The following is a 23,592-nucleotide window of genomic DNA, read 5'->3' on the forward strand; positions in this document are numbered from 1 at the left end:
ATTCTCTAAACAGAAAATAATAAAAGAGATATAACCTTGGAATATATGAAGATGAAAGAAAAACACAGTGAGCGAAAATATACAATAAGATTTTCTTCTCCTCAAGTTTTCTAAATTATATTTGATGGTGATGCAAAAACTATAATGTGATTCTAAATGTATGCAGAAGTATTTAAGACAATTGTAAACATCAGCTTAAGGGAGAAAAGAGGTAACGTTTTCAAACATCACCAAAACTAGCAAAAAATGACACCAATAGATTGTGATGTTATGCACGCATATCTTATCCAGACCAACCACTAAAGAAGTTAAACAAAGAGATACACTTAAAAACAACACAGAAAGCTCAAAATGAAATTCAAAAGAAAAGTTCAAGTAACCTACATTAAAAAAGGTCAAAGAGGGCCAGGCGCGGGGGCTCATGCCTATAATCCCAGCACTTTGGGAGGCCGAGGTGGGTGGATCAGTTGAGGTCAGGAGTTCAAGACCAGCCTGACCTACATGGAGAAACACTGTATCTACTGAAAACACAAAATTAGCCAGATGTGGTGGTGGGTGCCTGTAATCCCAGCTACTCAGGAGGCTGAGGCAAGAAAATCGCTTGAACCTAGGAGGTAGAGGTTGTGGTGAGCCGAGATTGCACCATTGCACTCCAGCCTGGGCAATAAGAGTGAAATTCCGCCTCAAAAAATAAATAAAAAAAAAAAAAAGAAGAAGAAGAAAAAAAAAATGAAAAAGGAAATAGAGAAACAAAAACCAAAATAAACAAAACAAAGAAAAACAAAACACAGAGTAAAGCCTTGTTGTATCAATAATTACGTTATGGAAATGATCTAAATATACCAATTCAAACATAAGAGAATGGCAGAGCAGTTTAAATACCAAACGCCAACTATATGTTCTCTGCAAGAAACTCATTTCAAATATAATGAAATAGAAATATTGGAGGTAGAAGTATGAAAAAGATATATTAAGGACATCTTTAAGGCCAAGATAGCATTAGACTAACGTGAATTTTCTCCTTATTCTTCTTGAAAGGCATAAAGGAGTTATAAGGCCTCAAGAAGCCTCCCTGAAGGTTTCAGCTAAGTATTTGCAGAGGGTCTTGGTTTTAGGCTCAGAAAATGAGTATAAATGACTTAAACAGTTTTTTAAAGGCCACAGGCAGCACCATATAAGCATGTTTCCTTTGCTTCTGCACCTAAAAACCACATGTGGTATACTCATCTAGCATTCTAGGTAAGGTGAGTAGTGGTGATTAACAAACTGATAGAGTAATTGTCGGACCAGAGGAAAAGCATGGAAGGTAAGATTTTCAAGGCTGTAGGATGGAATGGACCTATTGGTCTTCTGTGGGATTTACTGCTCTTAGCTCAATGGAAATGGTATTCTGGTTGACTGGTCCACCCATCCAGAGGGCATCTATGAAGGGCACATTGGGGTAAATGGACAGCTAACCTCAGCCTAGTTCTTTGAGATTTGTCATTGTCCACTATTCTTAGACCCATAATCAATTGACAAGTCAGCGTTATGGGGTAAAATCTTAAATATTCCTTCTCCTGCCACTCACTGCTGGGCAGGACAGATTCCTAACTGAGGGCATCGTTTTCCTGAGACAGACATTCAGTAAACAAGTAGCCTTCCTGACACGCTCCAAGTGAAGTTCTCTAACTTAATGGGGAATGGTGGGTGATTTAATCATGAGCATGGGCTTCTCCAAGCCTTTTTATGTAAGGCAGATGATCAGTGATGCCCCACAGTCCTCTGGCCTTTCACTAAGATATATTGAATGAGAAACAATAGGAAGCTCTGTGCTCCAGCAAGGTCTCCATATTCAATGGTGACCATCAAAGCAGAGTTGAATCCTTAAACTCAGTGCAAAGTTCTCAAAAAATTTAATAAGGCATTACTTTTTTTCTTAAGTGGTATTTGACCTAAATGTTCTGAATGTTTTCTAAAAAGCATGTTTCCCAAAAAGTGTGTTGTGCTCAGTTTCTTTTCAGCTGCGAGAGAAAAACAAGCAAATGCCAATTTCATCAAAACTTGTCACATACACAAAAGTATCTCTCTCGACACTATGAAGAGGTTGGGGGAAATGATTTCATGGGATAATTTTATCCTTACCTGCAAAGTGCTAATATGAACAGGAGTCCCTGTTCCATTCACAGTATTCTTTTTAGCCGTATTTCCACCTTTTCCATCTGCTTGCTCAGCCTTAGCAATTCTGGCTTTTTCTGCTTCAACCCTTTTGGGGTTGTTCAGCATCACCTGGACAACCGCATACTCCACCAGGGAAGCAAACCCAAAGAGAAGGCAAGCAATGAGCCAAACATCAAGAGCCTTCACATAGGAAACTTTGGGAAGCTCAGCAGCAAGGGTTGTACACTCAGAGGCCAAGCTGAGGACTGAGAAGATACCTACAGAAACAGAAAGAGGAATGAAAGTTGCTTTTTATCCCTATGAGATGTTCTGCGGTCATTACTCTTTGACGAAATCCACCTCCAGCACCTTCCAATGAACCATGAACAATTCGTCAGGTTCCCTTAAAGCTCAAAGACTAGGAGAAATAATAGGTACATGCCTTTTATGTAAGGATTATTGACTATGGTTGAGGATTTTGTAAATACTTAGGATTTTAAAAAATAAATAGAAATTTAAATCAGAGTATAAAAATATAATTTGGACCTGTTTTCAATATTAAAGATGTCTAAAACTACTGTATAGTATGTCTGAGGAAGACACAGAGATCTCTTATTAGACAGATTATGTATGTTATTTTTCAGCTCTGTTTGAGAAAGATTTCAGTTATGGAGCTGAGTTTTGTCCCCATGAGCAACTAAATCAGAGCAAGAATAGAACATACAAAGTAATTTTCTGATAAGGTTCATAATAAGAAAAATTAATAGAAAAGACACAATAGGAAATATTCCTGTTTAGGGAGAATATATGATTCCAGATTTCCAAAGAAAGGAATAAAGGTCTGCTCCATGTAATGGTAACCTTTCAATGAAAGCTAACACATTATATGTTAATTTAAGTAAAGTAATTGTCAGACTCCAAAGAAGAATTGCAATAATTTATTGCTCTTTCTCTTCCCAATTGCCACCCTCTCTTCCATTCCGCTCTCTTTTTTTTTTCCTTCGTATTTTCAAGAGAGGAGATGATGAAATGTATTTTGTAGTTATAACCTGTTGGCATGGGCTATCAGGAACATGCTGAGTCAGAAAAGAAAACTCAGTCAATGTCAAGGGAGATTCACTTTACTTGAAAGAGAAAACAGATCTGACTTGACTCTGTGAGTCCATCTCACATACTGGGTTGAGCATAATTTTTTCTTCTTAGATTTGGCCACTTATAAGAATTAATGTATATATCACCATAATAATTAAATGTCTGCTTGACTCTCTTTTCCCTTCCCATGAAATTATAAGCACTATATTAGTATTAATAATCAGTTAAACATCAAAAAATATACCAATTGCATCATTTCAGAAGCTTCTAAAAAGTGTATTTTGCATTCAAGAACCTAAGATACTCTCTATTAGAAAGAAAAATGTTAAGCAAATATAATTTCTGTGGATGAAAACAATATTCAATATACAACAACTTGATAAGCTCCTCGTTTACTTTTACTATAATTATCCTTGGCCCTGAGGAAAACTAAGAACTAATTAATAGAACTGTATTTTAAAAGCTAATGTAGGTCTTAATGTTTTCTAGCCTGGAAGTGGAAAGCAACATAAAAATCCAATACCTTATCAATTACTGTCCTAAACTACAGTTGATTATAGCCATGGGAATTAACTTGGCAAACCGTCATTCTAAGTTAAGTTTTCTATTCTTTGTCAAATTTTGTGAGTCAAATTACCATTCAAAAACAAGCCTAACTTATTTCCTTGAGATAAACTATTTTGACACTATCTTCTGTGTTTCCATAGCATTTCATGCTGATCAATAACCTAGAAGATATTAAATTTTAGTAAGCTAAGTTGTATACCTGAATATTTATCCTGATAGATTAGAAACTTTATGATGAAATAGAGAATAATTTCAGATTATAGAAGACCTTTAGAGTTCTGTAATGGCTTTTTATACCATGTTTGGTAGACAATATTCAGAAATTGGAAATTAAGGAAAGAGAAATTACATTATCAAAAGAATGTTTAAGTAGCATTACTTTGGTATGGATATACAAAATAGACTGAGAAAGAAAAATAGTAGTTGGGGAAACAAAGTATCAGGAAATGAAGACCTAGGTTATGGGACAGATGTGAAAGAATTTTAGAGAAAACATTTGAAAAGAGTTACTGATTCAAGGAAGAAGAAAAAAATTGAGACAAAGTTATGAACAGAATGACTGGAAGAGTTTCCATATAAAGATGGGAGGGGCCTATAGAAAAGAAGATGACTTTGTCAGGAAAACATTGAAAGATTAGATAAAGGTCAAGAAACAAGAACCGATGATCATGACACAGCACAGTGCACCTGGGAATCTGAAAGAACTTTTTGAAAAGATTAGCCAATATCATTCAGATAGATGTATGAAAAGAGAGAGGACTTTGTGAGGTAAAGATGCTTTGGTGTCAGAAAAGGGGGATTGACTGAAGAAACAGATGAAAGGGTTGTCTTTAAAAGGAGTGACAGAATATTTATAGATTTTGGAGGGAAAAGGAGAGTATTCATAATTCCACAAATTCAGTTAGAAACAATGGTAGTGAATTCAAGACTTTTATCATATCAGATTTAAGAAGGAAAATTGAAGAAGAAGGTGAACATGCACTATGTGCCTTATCTTGGGAAAATCATATTATAATAGAAACCACCTATTAGCATTTTCTATCCAAAAATAACAAATCTGAGCAAATAATGTTACTTTGTAAAAATATTTTAGCATTATCATAATATAGCCTTCAAATGGGATTACTTCATTGTTAAATGGTACATAGTGAAATTATCTAAATTTTAATAAATTATAAACAGAAAGAAATGTAAAGCCATTACCCATAAAAGTGTGGAATTTGGTCAGGTGCAGTGGCTCATGCTTGTAATCCTAGCACTCTGGCAGACCGAGGTGGGTGGATCACCTTAGGTCAGGAGTTCGAGGCCAGCCTAAACAATATAGTGAAATCCAGTCTCTACTAAAAATACAAAAAACAAATCAGCTGAGTGGTGTGGTGGCACATGCCTGTAATCTCAGCTACACTGGAGGCTGAGGCAGGAGAATCACTTGAACTCGGGAGACGAAGTTTGCAGTGAGTTGAGATTGCGTCACTGTACTGCAGTATGGGCAATAGAGCGAGACTTCATCTCAAAAAAAAAAAAAAGATTTTTATAGTGTTAATATTATGTTCTTAATAAATTATTCTGATGCGCCTCTTTAATAAATTCTAGGACTCTTTGGTAAAATATTTCTAAAACATGTTTAAATTATATAGACCTTATTTGTCACATTGTTTCCTCCAAAATCAAACCTAGATTTCAAATCTGGGAAAATGTCATGAAATTGATACTAACTCTTACAAATGGATGTAGAGTCTTCATCTATGAAAAGTTAAAGCCAACAAATGATATAAACTAAATTATTAATCAATAAGCTATATTAGGAGGTTGAATTGAACAAAATCTTCCATAAACAAGTCAGGGTTTGAAGTTATTTAGCTCATCAAAATGGAGACAGAATTGCATAATGATAAAATCATCTCAATTTTTCAAGATGTATGCAGTAACCTCTATGATTGTCTATGGAATGTCCACAGATTTCTTGTCCAGCCAATCACAGAGGAAGAATCTGAAAAATAATTCCCTAACAGCATATATACTAGGAATGTATTGGTGCAAAGAGAAAAATTGAAAACTAGAAAAAGAAAAGAGAAGAAAAAATAAGGAAAGAAAACAGAGGAAGAAACAAAGGAAAAGAGAGTTTATAAAAGGAAAAGAAAAGAAATGGAAAGCAGATACAGTATGGCATTTGCTATTCATAACCAATGCCATGAATCAACAGAGCAGGTCAAGGAGCAATTGCAATTGCACACATGCCAACTCCCATCTAAGCTCCAAATAATTTATCTCATACTGTGATAATCACCAAATTTGTACATTTGAAATTGCTGTTAATAAAATGAAAATGCATGTAAAAGTACTACCATTAATACATTATATTAGCATATTATCATTTCATAATTTTTAGTTAAAGAATACTAAAAGGAAAGGAAACTTTGACCCAAATTATTAATCTTTTTGTATTTATAATTGAAAGTTATTTGTTAAAAAAATGTATTCCCTTTAGCAGCAACTAAAGTATTTTATGTAACAGGAAAAGATATAGTATAGTTTACTTAGTTAAGAGTATTACAAAACATTACTTCAATAGTTCCGTGCATAGTTACTTCCATACTTGGAGAAATAGCTTAAGACAAAAGTCATTACCTATAATTCGCTAGGGAATCTTTGATGTTTGTTAACAATGGGGAAAGTTAATCACAAAAAAGCTGGGTGAAAAATAAAAGTAGAACACAAAACTGATTTTTAAAAAAAGCAAAATGAATCTAGGGCAATTTAAAGTATTACTTTATTCTCTATGTTGTCTGCTAACTTCCAGAAAATAAAAACTACAGGCCATAACAAAAGAGACTGGTAAACTTATTTATTTAATCCTTTGGGATAATGTAGCGGGGAAATAGTAGAGTAAGGAAAGATATGCAGAATCAAAACAGCTATATTAACTGGATATCCTGAAATTTAGTCTGAGTCAGTATTACTTCCTTTTCTTTTTAGATAAAATTATAATTTGGGGTCTAATAATAGACCTTCCAAATACCTGCAGCATAATTCCATAATTATAATTGGAGATCTTAACATCTCTCACCAATAACAATAACTACGCAAAAGAGATAAAATATTTCAACAGAGTTACTAACCAACTTGACTGTAATGATACTTACAGAACACAACAGCAAACAATGACTAATACACTGCACGTGCACATGGTGTTTATCAAGAGGCATAGGATAGAATGGGCTGCTTAAAAAAAGTCTCAATACACATAGAAGAATTGACGTCAGTGAGTATATTCTCTGACAAAAATGGAATTAAGTTAGAAAGCAATCATATTCAGGTACCCAGAGAAACTCTAAATACCTTTCTAAAGAATTCATGGGCCAAAGAAGAAATCACAAGATAAGTTATGAAATATTTCAACTGAAAGATGAAAATATAATATACCAAAATTTGTGCACTGAAGTTAAAGCAATGCTTACAGGGAAATTTACAACTGTAAATGTTCATGTTAGAAAAGAAGAAAGTTCCAAAACCAAATATCTGAGTCCTACTTTCAGCAATTACAAAGAGATCAAATCAAATGCAAAGTAAGTAGAAAGGAAATAATAAACACAGCTAAAAATCAATAAAAAGGAAAATAAACATACAGAGAAAATTAATGAGATAAAAGTGGTGCTTTGAAAATATCAATAAAATAGAAAAGCCTTTAGCTTGAGTGATCAAGAAAATAAACAGAAAATTCACGATGTAATAATAACAGGAACGAAAGATGCAACATTACTACTACAGCCTGACATTAAAAGGAAAAGGGAGTACTACGAATACTTTTTGTTCTACTAAAATTCACAACTCATCTAACATCTAGAAATCAATTGGTATAATTCACCAAACAAGAGGAGGTAGCCCACACAACTGTTTAAATATCTACCCATCTACTTCCCTTTGTATCCATATACTCTGCCTTCTCTTCTGATACTATGAACCATGGATCAGTAAACTATGACCTGTAGGCCAATCTGACCCATCTATTTTACAAATAAAGTTTTGTTAGAACACATCCATACTTGTTCAGTTATATATTGTCTGTGGCTGCTTTACATAGAACATATAAGAGCAGAGTTGAATGGAGTGACAGAAACTATATGGCCCACAAACCTCAAATGTCTACTCTCTGGCCTCTTACAGGAGTTTGCTTACCTTTGGGACAAACGCATTTTGCTCCTAGCAAAGGGCAAGGGCAATAGCTCCATTTCCTGGATCTAATCCCCTCTTCCTTTCTCAAGGTCACTGCTCCTGCACTTTGTCCATCTCTCAATGTTTCCTTCACTACTGGTTGTCCTTCATCAAAAATAAACTAAACATACTATGAATTCATCTACCTTTAAAAAATGAAAAATACTCTCTTGACTTCTATTCTTACCCTAGCTATTTTCTTATTTTTTTCTTTTTACAGCTAACAACCTCCAGTGAGTTATTTATACTAAATATCTCCAATCCCCCCCTCATCTTCTTTCCTGAAGCCAGTCCAATCAGGCTATCTTCTCACTTCAAAGAAACTGTCCACGGACACCAGTGACCTCTCCAGCTTCTTTAACCTAATGGTAACCTTTAGCTCTAAACGTCATTGATCCATGAACTGTTGGTTGATCACTTTCTTGACCTAGAAATACTTTCTCCACTTGACTTTTAGGAAACCCCATCATACTGGTTGTTCTTCATTTTCTCAATCCCTCTTAGAAGTAGATATCTCTACCTACACTCACTCCACTGTGGTTCCAACCAGAGATTGAAAACCATCTATATTTTGACAAAGTTTACATTCCTACTCCAGTTCTGAAATGTCCAATTAAACCAAGACTTGCATATCCAACTGCCTATCTGATATCCCCACCTAACTGACACTGGAACCTTAACATGCCCAAAGCAAAGCTCCTGGCCTGCCCATCTTCTCAAACCCACTGTGTTTACTTGCACCTTTGCCCATCTCGGCTAATGTCAGTTTCATCTTTCTAGTTTTTCATCCAAAATAATCTTGAAGTCAACCCTGATTCTACTTTCTTTAATCTCACATTCAACATACCTACAAATACCTCTTGTCTCAACCTTCACTACCATCCATCATCTAATTTTTTTTTGGGGGGGGGCGGGGGATGGAGTCTCACTCTGTTGCCCAGGCTGGAGTGCAGTGGTGCAATCTCAGCTCACTGCAACTTCTGCGTCCCAGGTTCAAGCAATTCTCAGTCCTCAGACTCCCGAGTAGCTGGGGTTATAGGCATCCGCTACTACGCCAGGCTGATTTTTTGTATTTTTGGTAGAGACGGGGTTTCGTCATGTTGGCCAGACTGGCCTCCAACTCCTGACTGTTTGGACAAACGGAGGCAAGATGGTGCACTTCCGGGTTCTTCTTCACCACCAGCTCTTCCCGCGCGCGCGAAATTGCAGCCAGCGCCCAGGGAGGGTGCAGACCAACCGGGCATGCGCCAGGTGACGTCATCCAAAGAGACCAAGATTTACCTGGTCGCACCTGCGGAACGCCCCCCTGACACGCCCGTGCCCCGCCTATTGCCCTCCCACTCCTAGAAAAGCCGCTCTCCGCCAGTGAGCCCGGGGCCTTCTCACAGCCCCACTCCTGTCGGGATGTCAGGACTGTGGGAACTCCGTCCGAGAGCCCCACCGGGGGACTCTGCCGGCCTCCTTTGCCAGAGGCCTACAGACTTCTCCCTACCCACCTTCTTTCCCTGAAGCTAGGTGACCAAAATAAACTTGCAGTTTTGCTCCTACACTTGCCTACCCGCTGGCTCTTTTGTGCCCGCTGGGCTGGTCTTAGAAAAACAAATCACCGACCTCAGGTGATTCGCCCGCCTCTGCCTTCCAAAGTGCTGGGATTACAGGGGTAAGCCACTGCTCTGGGTCCCATCATCAAATATTTATCAGTACCTGCACTACTACTCACTAGCCCAAACCATGATTATTTACCTGAATTATTCCAATTGTTTCCTAACTGCTTTCCTTGCTTCTGCCCTTGCCCCAGGTCATTCTGTTCTCAACAAAGTAGGCAAAGAGATCTGGTTAAAATTTAAGTCGGATCGTGTGTAAAAGCCTTTAGCGACTTTGTATTTCACGCTGAATAAAAACTAAAATCGGTGTGGTGGCTCATGACACCAGTGCAGAGTGAGCCGAGATTGCACCACTGCGCTCCAGCCTGGGAAATAGAGCCAGACTCCGTCAAAAAACAAAAACAGAAACTAAAAACAAAAAGCTCAAAAGCATCAGGATGTCTTAGCAGATGCTACGTAGTCCACCCCTCATCGCTGTTATCTTTCTGACCTCCTTTCACACTACTCTCCTTTTGACTTGCTCTGCTCCAGCCACACTGGCCTCCTCGTCTCTGCAATGCCCAAGCATGCTCCTGCTTCAGGAATGCGGCCCAAATGGTCACTGTCTGGCCCACTCTGTCCTAGAAATGACTCATTTCTTCACCTCCTTCATGTCTCTATCCGGTATCACCCTCTCACTGAGGCCTTTCTAACCAGCAGTTTGCTACTTCCAAACTTGCTATCTTACATCACTATCTTACACATGATCTATTATATTTATTTGTTGTCTGTTTGTTCCCAATAACATATATACTCATTGAAGCTAAGACATGTTTTAATGCATTTTATTAACTATTTATTAGCTGTCTATTTTGTTAACAACATCCCCATCTTCTTGAATAGTACCTAGCACATAGCACAAAACAAATATTTGCTGAAGGAATCAAAATATGTAGAAGTGCTTTGCAAACTGTAAAGCAATATAAAAATGTAGCTCATTATTAACTCCTGAATGTTAATATAGGCTTTCACTCATTTTCTGAATACTCTCTGGAGCTTCTTGGGTATTTTTATCATCCCCGCTGATATTTCAACAGTTATTTTTAAAGAAGTTAAATCTGTTGTCCAACCTGTCACAGCTAATAAATTCAGAACTGGCTTTCAAACCCAGGTTAACTCTAGAGATGGACTTTCAGCCACTGAACACTTCTCCACATAACATGTCTCCTGGATATTAAGTCACAGCTCAGGGACCTGGTATCGGAAGTCCTGCAATGAATGCAGATGAAAAATTCTTACAGGATATGTCAGAAATTGGGATGTCTCCAAAGTGCTCTTGAAAGCCTGACATTTATATCACTGCATGAACATAAGAAACACTAATAACAACAACAAAAATTATTTGAGAGAAATATATGTTTTGGACAAGTCTAAGAATTTAAATTCAGGTTTTTTGGTTATTTTCCCAGTAAATATAATAAATATAATACATAGTTTTTATCCATGATGAAATTTCCCACATTTTTGGTTATAGATTTGGTCTGTGTGATCTCTGTTAGGTGTAAAAATACAAATTTTTCTTCAGATTACATTGCCATTTTCATGTTTTCTTTCCTAGTTTCCTACTCTTTAAAATCTGTATTTCATTTAATTCCTCCGATAAGTCAGGAGAGAGATTTGCACAAGGCCTTTTCGATGGAAGAAAATTTAAATGAAGCAACTACGTACTCACTGAGGAGGTCAGACATATCACAGTCTTACCTGTGTGAGTTGCAGGTGATATTCAGAAAAACACACAGACACACAGTAATAAAGAATTTTGAAACACTCCAATCAATCAAAATTTGTTGACACAATGTACATATTTTGAAGTTTATTCAGTTTATCCATAGGAAGAGCTCTTGCTTATTTCCTTAAGCAAAGGCTTTCTAGCCATTATACAGACACGATTTTCAAAAGACTGGCTGGTGGCATTTCTATGTCACAAAGCATTAAAAATAAACTGGAGAGCAATGGCCCTCAAGGGACAGCCAACCAGCCCTGATATAGCACAAAATAACCAATGATTGGGAAAATGATGGCTATATAATTTTTCATAATTTTTTAAAAAAACAAAATATATTACTATTTCCTGAGTATGTGATAATACACACTATTTTTCAGGAAGGTTTCCTTCAAAATAGTTATTCATTTTTAAGTTTGGCACTACTGAAGGTTTTAGACATAGTTATCTGTGAAAATCACTTCTAAATAATTATTTCATGACAGAAAAATAGATTAACTGCTTATAATACTCCAAGGACATGAAAAGAGAAACTTAGCTTAATTATAGAGTGCATAAACATTGAGAAAATCTAGTTCAGTATCAAGTTTTCAAGAAAGTCTTTAAACAGTGAAATTGGTTGCTAACAATTCTAAAACTCATTGTTTCAAAGTATTTGATTATATGGTAAGTTAGATAAAGATATAATCTGTTCCTAATGTGACAAAAAAGCATGAAACACCTTACCCAGGGGCACTCTGGCAGCACTTGCATCCGGGTTGATCCAGAAGGAAAGCCAGGAGAGAACCACGATGAGCAGAGTTGGGGCATAGACCCCCATCATGTAAAAGCCGACCTGCCTCCTCAGAGTGAAGATGACTTCCACACATGTGTAGTAGCCTTTCAGAAGTAAACACATTCAAGGCATGAGGTTTTCACCCACACAGAATCGCAAACATCAATGACAGACCTGGAAATGGTAAGTCACTTCTATTTGAGGCAATTTCATAGAGTAAACGCCTCAAAAAAAAAGTTTTTCTTTGCAGATATATAATTTATGTGATCTAAAAGGGTGACATTATGTAACTAGTTTCAGCTGACCTTTCGCAACTTCATTATGACATTGAGAAATAGATCCCACATGCTGCTCCACTGTGTCAGTGTCTAGCCTTTTAGGTCATTGTTCAGAGAACTGGCAATAGAGTTGAACTTTTCCTTACCCGTGGGTCCTCTCAGGGCAATGATCTAAAGGAGTCATACAGGCAGTAGTAAATCAAAGTAGAAAAAGTCTTAAAAAAAAAAACAAAAAACACTCCGGGACTACACATTATCGGTATAATTTTTCAGCCACATGTACCACTTCTTATGTAGGATGGATGGCAGTCTACACTGACTCTCATGTATAGATAAACCTTAAAAATTAAGAAAGTATTGGAAGTAAACATTAGCAAGTATAAGAAATCAGTGTTTTCAATCCATATACATGAAAGATGTATATGCTGCAAACATTGGATATGCCTCTCACAACTTTGCCCACCTCTACTTCGGGCTCTCAAAGGTACTCCAATTGAAGGAAAGAACTTTCATTTTCAAATGCCCAGGCAAACTGCAGAAATTGTTTTACAACCTAACTCTAGAGTGGCCATGACATCAACTAGTCTCCCAAATTAATCACCAATTATAGGCAGCCTCACAATAGCCTTTGCTGCCTTGAGAAAGAAAATAGTAACACGAATATGCTCACAGTACTGCATTCAAATAGAAAAGGTATTTCCAGATGTTCGAGATTATTTCTTAAATGTTTGGTCTTTTCAGTTAGCTATTTAAATATAACATGTAATGCCAAAAGTGCTTAATTTAGATAAGAATGTCATTTGCCATTTTATAAATGTAAGATTATGCATAAATAGCAAAATAAAATATCTATAATCGTTTTCTGTTTAAACTATATACTTTTTTTAAATGGTGAAACAAATTAATGAACAATAAATAAATGAAACAATTATGGGGGAAAGAATAATGTTACTTTTTCCTACTTTATAGTTTAAAAATAATATTTACCTGGTCTTCCTAATTGGGAAGAATATACATATATCTGACACAAGAATAATCTACATATGTATTCATTAATAGCACCTACAGCAGTACTTGCATAGAATAGGACCTTAACAAACGTGGAATAAAAGAATGGTTATTTATATCTTCAACAAATAGATTAGAAATCTTTTCTTTTCCCAGTGTGATTTAGAATCATTGCCACCTCTGAGAGGTTACACAGACGGTACGGCTAATATGTAACAAAAATTGTTGCTTTTGACTGAAGTAAATTCTATTTATGCCAAATGCTTCCATATTACATTAAAGACAAGAAATGCAAGTATTTCTTTTTTACAGTTGAATTTCATTAAAATTAGGCAATATATCAAGTTATTCACAGATTTTAAAAGGATGTAAAAAATATAACAGTGAAAAATCTCTCTTTCTTTTCTTTTCCCACCATTCACCTTAACTCCCTGACTGGACAAATAAGAACATATGTTTCTAACTAACAACCATGTGCAGTATTTCAAAAAGAGAATCTTTCATAAGTACAATTGCTACAATTAAGAAGGCTCAAAGTACTTCCTAAAACTGATTCTAAAGTACATCACTTTGTAATAGCATCACGAAGTCAAATTAGTTTTCTGTTCACCTAGTGCCATGAAATGTTTCTCAACAAATTATGTATTTTCAGGTAGTCTCAGTTGCCACAAATATTATAACAATTTACTACAAAGTAGCACAGCTTAAAATAAAATTTTCCATTCCATCCCATTATGTTTAAATGATAGCCCATTAACATGAGTCCTGCGATTTGAAGCAAGTTTCCATCATGTCCCTTTTATGAAGGTACCCACTAGGGGAGCTTCATAAGACTTGGATGCATTTAGCGTAAAATACATGCTTGGATATTATAGTGATTTGCTCATAAAATTTTATGAGAAACATTTCTTGATCTTTTTTTGATCTTCTCCTAGTATTGTTACATTTATGAGAGGCAGGTGGGCAGCTAATTGATATAAATGTTCACTGGGCAAATTCAATTTACTTTCTATTTCCTGTGAAGTTTTATTCCATTATTCACTCAGGCTTCCAATTTGAGTACTTTTGTATACTTGCTTTCCCACATATTTCTCCACTTTTGTTATTTTTATAATCATAAAAAGCATAATTTTAATAAAGTTGAAGCTGCATTATTATTTCCATACAAATTAAACACTGGCCATCATTTTTAAGTAATGCTCATATATATATTTATACTTTCCCATTTTTCTACACTGTTAACTATTGCATGTATTTTCAATGTCTATTTTTCTAAACAGATTTCTAATTATCCAAACTTTAACATATATTTTACTTACATTCATATGATAATTCATAAAAGTACTGATCAAGTCCCTGAAACATATTAAGTGCCAAAAAATATTGTTAGGCATAAGTTGTTTTGTTGTTATTTTCTGTGGCTAATTAGATTTCAGTGAATTATTTATGACTCAAAAAACTCCACAAAAAAACTTATAACTCTTGAGTAAGTCTCCAAATCTGTCTACCACAGCAAACCTTCTAATTTTATTCTAAGAACTAAAATGAATTCTATTTTACTTTGTTTACTTGTTTACCACATTTAAATATGGCTCTCTAAAGGGCAGGGACCTTTCTTTCATTCACTACTGAGTCCCCAAATGGAGACTTTTTTAAAGTACAGCTTAAAAATGAAAAAAAGGAACACTCCTAGGACTTTCAACGCTGTTATATAATCATATGCTATTGCTCAAAATTACAAATAAAATCGCTAGTGTCATTTTCATCTCTAAGCAATTTAAAACTCTGATAGGCTCTCCTTCAAATTTCTCAAAACAATTTAGACACTGCTCTTTTTGAAATGTCAAGCATATCATCTGGATGTGGGTAACAATTTTCAAAGTATAATAGGACTCCATAGGTATTAATCGTATAACAGTATCAGACTCCCTCTCCCACAGAATCACTGTAACTGTATGACCTTGGGCAAGTGTCTGCTTCATTAGCCTAATGTGGACAATGAGGATAATAAAAGTACTGAATTCATAGAATTGTTGGGATGATTAAGTTAAATAATTACTGCAATGAACTAAAAACAATGCCTAGTATATAGCAAGAGATCAAAAACCTATCTACTAAGCACGTGTTCTTATACGACAGTCTCAAAAATCTCTAACAATTATAGTCTTCTTAATTTGAGGTACAAATGGGAGATGGAATACTACTCTTGGTCCCATGGCTGACAGTAATTTGCCTGGTGACATTTGGTAAGTAATAAGCCACCAGCAATAACTAATTTAATAAGTAGTTTATTCACTCTGTTCTTCAGTTATTTTATGTGCTAAACAAAGGAGCTGGTTCAGAATTATCAATTAGATCACTTCCATATCTAACTATCTATGACTTCTTCATTGAATACTTTGATGGTCAAATTTTTAATAGCTCTCCATTTTTTACTTTTAAAAACCTCAATAATTATTTAGCAATATATTTGACTATTATCTCTGTTTTCCTGATGTACTATAAGCTCTAAGAAGAAGGAATGCTTACATATTAAAGTTATATCATTTGCTAACATATCTTGAAGTCAACAACAGATGTTTAACTGTATCCTCAAACGGCCTAGTATTGTCTTTATCACAACACTGTAAATATGTAATTGTTCTCTCCATCTGTTAATGCCAACAGGAATGTTTTAAATTCTATGTTGCCTTGATGATGTCATGAGAACAGCATTCTAGCTCATTCTATCAGCACTCTGGAAACAGCTGATCTCTCTCAGTTTTGCACAATTATACTATATACATTTTATTACTTCAAGTCAACATGCATTTTACAATAAAGCTTTAATTATATCTATTTCTGAATATTTTTGTTATGATTTACTTCCAAAAGCAGAATTAGAATTGTGCAATAATTTACATGTTGAACTGATTATTATTACTAATGTAATAATCAAAATTGAATAATCTTCTTCATATTGCTAAGTGAAATAACACTATATTCAATATCTAAAACCCTCACTAACTTAGAACTACCAGCAGATAATAAAAGATTGAACACTAATCATATTATGACAGTACTGAGTAGTGAGTACTGTACTTTCTGGAAAAACTCATGTAATTTAAAGAATGAGATTAATTTGTTTTCCTTTTCATAATTGGCTGTTCTGTGACCTAGCTCAAGAAGACTGTACAGGGAATATTTACTGATATCCAATTATTTCACACTCTTACTGCTTCCTGCATAGCATAAGAATAAATGGTTTTTAAAATTAAGAATATGGGTCAACCACCATCTAAAACCTACCCAAAAACAATGGGTGAACATAAATAGATTATATTGTTTATATCTAAAATGTTCAGCCCCAAATGGAATCCTGCCAGAAGTAGAATTTCTTGACAACATCTGAAAACTACTACCTGAAAGAGTTTTCATTACTAACATAAAAAATTAAAAACCTCTCACTATGAAAATTACATAAAGAAAAATCAAGCATGTCTATTTAATAATTAAAAGTTCAAAAAACTTTAGTGAATAAAATTCTGTGAAAGACTTAAACATGTGAATGTAAAGATAAACTACTTGCTAATTTAATTTTAAGTTTTGGTCAATTATTTTCCACTCTCCCCTTGGCTATGTATTAATTAAAATGTATCTTTGAAATAGAACTTAGCTTTATTTAAAGACTATTACTTACCAGTGCCTTTATAGTATTTTGTACAGTTACCATATTCAATATCTTCCTTTTTGATATCAAATTGAGGCAAGGCAATTTTTTCTAATTGCACAGGATCTCCTGACTGCCAGATAAATCTTAAATCATCAGTTGTGTAACCAACTATAAACAAAAGTAAATAAATATGTTAGTTTAAAATATAATGAACTATGCTTTTTAAATATTTTAATAATGCAAATCTTAAATATAGCAAAGGAAAGAAAATAAGACCTTCTTATATGAAATTGTAGTTTAAAATGTAAAGAGGTAAAATCCATGGCACTAATGGAAATAATAGTACAAGAGTTAAAGATATTCATCTTAAAGAAAGAACAAGTTTAAATAACAAGCATATTGCACAGAGTTAAAATCCTAGGACATCACATACAATAACTTATTTCTCTATGTCAGAATTATTTTTTAATTGTCATCAATAAAAAGGTAATAAATAAGTGATGCAAGCTTTCTGAATGTATACATTTACAGTCATGTAATATGTTCCCTGGATTTTTTTTTTTTTTTTTTGAGACGGAGTCTCGCTCTGTCACCCAGACTGGAGTGCAGTGGTGCGATCTTGGCTCACTGCAAGCTCAGCCTCCCCAGTTCACGCCATTCTCCTGCCTCAGCCTCCCGAGTAGCTGGGTCTACAGGCGCCCACCATCTCGCCCGGCTAATTTTTTGTATTTTTAGTAGAGACGGGGTTTCACCGTGTTAGCCAGGAGAGTCTCGATCTTCTGACCTCGTGATCCGCCCGCCTCGGCCTCCCAAAGTGCTGGGATTACCGGCGCGAGCCACCGCACCCGGGCCCGCTCCCTGGAATTTTTAAAAGAAATGTAATCATGGAAACATCTAAATTTTTTAAAAAAATCGGCCGGGCGCGGCGGCTCACACCTGTAATCCCAGCACCTTGGGAGGCCGAGGCGGGTGGACCACGAGGTCGGGAGTTTGAGACTAGCCTGACCAAGATGGTGAAACCCCATCTCTACTAAAAATACACACATACACACACACACACACACACACACACACGCACACACAAAATTAACCAGGCGCGATGGTGGGTGCATGTAATCCCAGTTACTCGGGAGGCTGAGGCAGGAGAATCACTTGAACCCACGACGTGGGTGTTGCAGTGAGCCGAGATCGCACCACTGCACTCTAACCCGGGTAACAGAGCAAGACTCTGTCTCAAAAAATAGTAATAATGATAATAATAATAATAATCACTGCAAAATTCCCTAAAGGAGTTGCATCACCATAGAAGGCTAATACAATAATCCCTCAAAGGGTCATAATTACAGCATCATTTCAGCATCCTGAAGCACACACATTTTGGGCTTAGGTATGTGGCTACAATTTAAAGAATTTTACAGCATACACTAGTCCACTATCGAACTCTAAAGGGCATGTATTTTTGGAAGTAATACTTCAGTGCATCCAGTAATGGTATCAAAATGTAAATGCACTGTTGGAAGTTTTATACAAGTCCATCCTGACATGCAGGTACTCATATACAATACATACATAAACATAGACATGTGCAAACATACAAACACATACACTTACATGTGCAAAATCTCATTTTATAGTTAGAAAAAGTACTGCTCAAATTTAGGATCCATTTCAATACATTATTCAAAAAGCAACCACAAAGTAACTTTAGACATATAACCTAGAACATATATGCAACATATTTTGCCCAGTAATTATTCTTTACTCTGAAGAAATAGACGACCTTATTATAAGATGATTCATGTATTCATGCTAAACATTCCTTGCATTTGTGTTAATTTTTCAAGGCTTATGTCTTACTTTTATTTTCAAAAGATAAGCATCATGAGAAATTAATTAGTACATTGCATAAATAATAATTTCAATTAATATACCTAGTGTACCTTTTAATAACTGAAAAAATATATGATCAAATAAACATAAAAAATACAATTTTGTAAAAAAAATTTTTACATTTCTTTACGTTCATAGAAAATGAATGCTTATTTGGATTTACAGAATATTTTTCAATGTTTTCCAAATTTTCTGCTAAGAAAATCTGGTTTTAACATCAGAAATGCTATTGAAAATAGGATGTCATTTTCTCTTTTACATTGCCTATATTACTAAGTCAAATAACAATGGCAATTGGAGTGTTAGAAATATACACCTACATCAGTGAACTGAAATAAGACTAGTACAAAAATGATTTATCTTAATACAACTTAATATAGTATTAATAAAAGAGTAACTATAATTTCCCTAAATATTTTAATGACCATTTATAATCAAAGCACTAGTTTTACCACTGTTATTTAAGATGTCAGTAGGATGTATTAAGCAGACATTTTAAACACTTTATTTTCATAATGAATTATGTTCTCAATTACATACAGCTCTCCAGTTGCATCTTGCAACGTTGTGTATCCATGGGAAACAAGGTCAAGTCCAAAGGGCATGAAAGAGTAATAGATAACCTGAAAGCAGAAATGGGTCTTAGAAATAATTTAATATACTTCTCTGTCATCTATTGATTTTAGAAGGAAAATATAAATGCACAAATATTAAATACGAAAGAGTACCTCATGCTGACAAGGACATCTCCATCACGAAAAATAAAGAGGAGGATATTTTCCTGGGTTACATCATGAAAATTGGCACTTTTTTCATTTGCAAAAAATAAATCAGGTTTCCATAAACACTTGTACATCGTTGGATCCACTGTCAGTGCATCTGAACCCCTAAAATCACTGGGGAGCTTCAGCCTGGGGTCATTCCATTTTTGTCTCAGGAAGATGTTAACTCTATAGTCCTGAAGAAAAAGTACATGCGTGCTCATGTGTATGTTTATTGCTTTTTTTAAAGAACTTATTCAGTCCCATTACAAAAGGAGTTACAATGATTAGTGGCACAAATATTTTTGTTCTTCCACCATCAACCAGGATCACAACTGCATCACTAAAGGAGAGCTCCATTAGCAGGATAAAGACACTTGTCTCTATGTAATTCCTCTCTGCAGACATTCTGTAGCACTTGCCAGCTCAAACATCAGAATATAACCTTATCAATAATTCCTTTACCTCTATACAAACACAAATTATTACAGTTGATTAGACAGTAGTACCATAAAAGCATGATAATCACTAAATATTACTATCATTCTTCCCCAAAATTTTTTGTCCAAGTATACACATATCTTAAAATTAAAATGCATAATGAAATTTAGATTATTACTTAATATCTGATGATCATTGTGACACCTACAAAAATTAATTCAATAATGTCCAAGACTAAATCCTTCACTCATGGAGTGAAGGCTTTCAACAGATACAATGTGGCAAAAGTTTTTATCCATTGCAGGAAGACATGCATGGTCCTCTACTTTAGAGGGAACACACATTAGTTTCAAGCATTTTCTAATAAAATATGAATTATACTACCTTAGCTAAAGCATGTGGCTGATAGCCTCTTAACATCATTTTGAATACCCAATAGAATTCATTTCAAATTATTTGCTAAAAAACTTCCTTGAAATATACACATTGAAAATTATTCTATTACATTCTGTATTAGTCTGTTCTTATGCTACCAATAAAGACATACTTAAGACTGGGTAATTTATAAAGGAAAGGGGCTTAATTGACTCACAGTTCACATGGCATGTGAGGCCTCACAGTCATGGCGGAAGGTGAAGGAGGAGCAAAGGCATGATTTACATGGTGGCAGGCAAGACAGCATGTACAGGGGACCTCTCCTTTGTAAAACCATGAGATCTCATTAGGCTTATTCATTATCACAAGAACAAAAGGGAAAAGAACTGCCCTCATGATTCAATTATCTCCCACCAGGTCCCTCCCACAACATGTGAGAATTGTGGGAGCTACAATTCAAGATGTCATTTGGGTGGGGACATGGCCTAAACATATGACCGCCTTTAGGTGCTGTGTTTTATCAAGGTAAATCACCAAAACCCTATAACTTTGAATTGCTATATTTAAAATATGCATTCATAATATGATAAAATATTATGTCCTTAATGTGATATTAAGGTTCAGTATAAGAAATAACCAGATGAAGCTGTGTATGTATATTTTACATACTTGTTGTTAAAGCTATGACCCTTTATTGTGATCAATGACCCTGATATGAAAGTACACAGGATGAATTCCTTATTTAATTTTTAAGTTGTTAGAAATATATCACTATCATACCATTATATAGGTATTTACCATGTACTAAGTATGCTTAATGTTAAGTGCTTTACAAAAATCACATTTAATCCTCAGAGTTTACACTATCAAAATGCTCTCCTGATGCTTTTATGTGCTTCATATGACTAGAAAATAAGACTTAATTGTGTTTTTCTTTTAGTCTTGTAACTGGGAAGCTAAACATTAACTCTACTACCAATTGCATTAATAATTTTCTCTCATATCCTGGTGCAATTATCATTGTATGTCTCTTACACATTTAGTTCTTTCTCAATTACTTCATTGTATTTTTTGTTATCATATACCTCAACTATTTCTAAAATAGGGATGGATAGAAAATAAATAAAATAACAGTTGAGATATTGCCTTATTCTTGACAAGAGTATTTCAGTATTATTTGGATATAGCTGCCAAGAAACATTGCCAATGTGGCTTCCAGAGTTAGAATGCTTTATTTCAGTCTAATATTAGTTTATCTCCTTTTAATAGAATATTATATATATGTATAGGGATATAAGAGTATTAAAACTTTATAGGTATTCTTTATTTATTTACTTTAGTTTTTTATTTTTATTTTTTGAGACAGGGTCTTGCTCTGTTGCCCAGGTTGAAGTGCAGTGAAACTATCACAGCTCACTGTAGTCTCAACCTCCGGGGCTCATGTGATCCTCCTCCCTCAGCCTGGGGTAATTTTTTAAAAAAATTATATAGAGATGATATCACATTATGTTGGCCAGGCTGGTCTCGAAAACCTGGGCTCAAGCAAACTTCCCTCCTTGGTCTCACAAAGTGCTAGGATTATAGACATGAGCCACCATACTTGGCCACTCATTGGTATTCTTTATCCAGAGCAAAACAAATATCTTTTGGAATGTATGCTGGTTGGCCTCTCAGTAATTAATTTCTAAAGATTTTATAGCAGTATTTTATAATAATATTCATGATATTATCTGACAGAAATTAAAGAAATGCTAGTATTGAACTTCAGCATATTTTGCATAACTAAAAAAGAAATCATTCTATATTCTTGGGGTGAAAGTTCATAAATTAAGCCTATATTATACAATATTCCCCTTAAAATGTCCATTCATGCACACATGTTTTGGAAGCATAATTCCATGTTCTACCTATTTTCAAAATGGTATGGTTAACTAATCTAAAATTACATACCAAAATAAGCTTTGTTTTAAAATTTCTATAGGAATTTTAATAGTGTTTCTCCATGTGAAGTTTACTATTCTAAATCCTTCTTGAAATCTTATGAATGTTTCTACACAACTCAATAATACATTTGTATTTTTTATCAGTATATTAAGTCCAAGCATTTTAATCAGCAGAAAGCCGTGCGGGAGAGAGAAAAGCCCTACATAGCCTTGCCAAAATAAAAACCATCTATGGGAAAATTAGAAATGATGTAAGAACACTTTATTTATAGTCAACCCCCATGTTTAGTGTTTATACAATCACAAATAACTTTTTTAAAAATTATAATAACCTAATTTATAAAGGCTTCTATAATGGAGACAGCATGGGCTTGGAAATATAAGAGGCCTGATTAAGAGCTCTCCTCTAAGTCTTAAAAGCTTTGGCCCTGAGCAAGTTTCTTAACCATTCTAAACTAAGTTTCTTAATACAGTATATACCTACACATATATATCCTAATGTGAGGATTAAATAAAATACTCAGTGTAAAGGATTAACATAGAACTTGCTATATAACTAAGCAAGTTTCCTTCATTTTCTTCCCATTTTGCATCCTTGGGAATCCAGCCACAGATTAGATCATAGACTTTCAGAAAACATTTATTTAAATTTCATCTAAATCCCTAGGCAATTGACTGGTTGGTTCATTCATTCAAAATTACTTATTAATGATATATTCATTTTCATGATCTGGTTAGCAAGGATACAGCTGTGAGCTCTCCTTGCTTTTGAAAAAACAACTATAAGGGATATTGAACATCAGTCAAACATAACTTGAAAAAGGCTATGTAAAAATAAAACAAAAATCATTTCACAATGGGACATCTAATTTTGACTCTGAAGATGAATTTAAGCTAACTAATGAATTGACATCTATACTGAGACCTGTAGTTAGAGAAATCTAGGTCTAAATTCTGTGCTAAATAATTTGCTGTATGGGTTTAAGTCAAGTTATTTCACTTCTCTGAGCCTCAAACTCTTTGTCAGTAAAATTAGTCCACAGTTACTCTTAAGAATTAAAGGAGATACTCTATCTAAAGCATGAAACCTGGC

General features: G+C 34.7%; 1 protein-coding gene across 2 annotated transcripts in view; it reads right to left on the reverse strand.

Moving 5' to 3' along the window:
* GLRB (glycine receptor, beta) overlaps positions 1-23,592 on the reverse strand; it is an 89,813-nt gene that overhangs the window by 10,804 nt on the left and 55,417 nt on the right. The window contains exons 4-8 of one of the 2 annotated variants that reach the window (XM_011959722.1): positions 19,708-19,937; positions 19,520-19,602; positions 17,117-17,257; positions 12,103-12,255; positions 2,125-2,417 (exon numbers count right to left, since the gene is read on the reverse strand). In XM_011959722.1, the coding sequence (XP_011815112.1) occupies positions 2,125-2,417; positions 12,103-12,255; positions 17,117-17,257; positions 19,520-19,602; positions 19,708-19,937 (900 nt within the window). The remainder of the gene's footprint in view (positions 1-2,124; positions 2,418-12,102; positions 12,256-17,116; positions 17,258-19,519; positions 19,603-19,707; positions 19,938-23,592) is intronic. The other variant, XM_011959723.1, reaches the window with a different exon arrangement.

Source organism: Colobus angolensis, unplaced genomic scaffold, assembly GCF_000951035.1.
Source record: "Colobus angolensis palliatus isolate OR3802 unplaced genomic scaffold, Cang.pa_1.0 Scaffold5, whole genome shotgun sequence".
NCBI lineage: Eukaryota > Metazoa > Chordata > Mammalia > Primates > Cercopithecidae > Colobus > Colobus angolensis.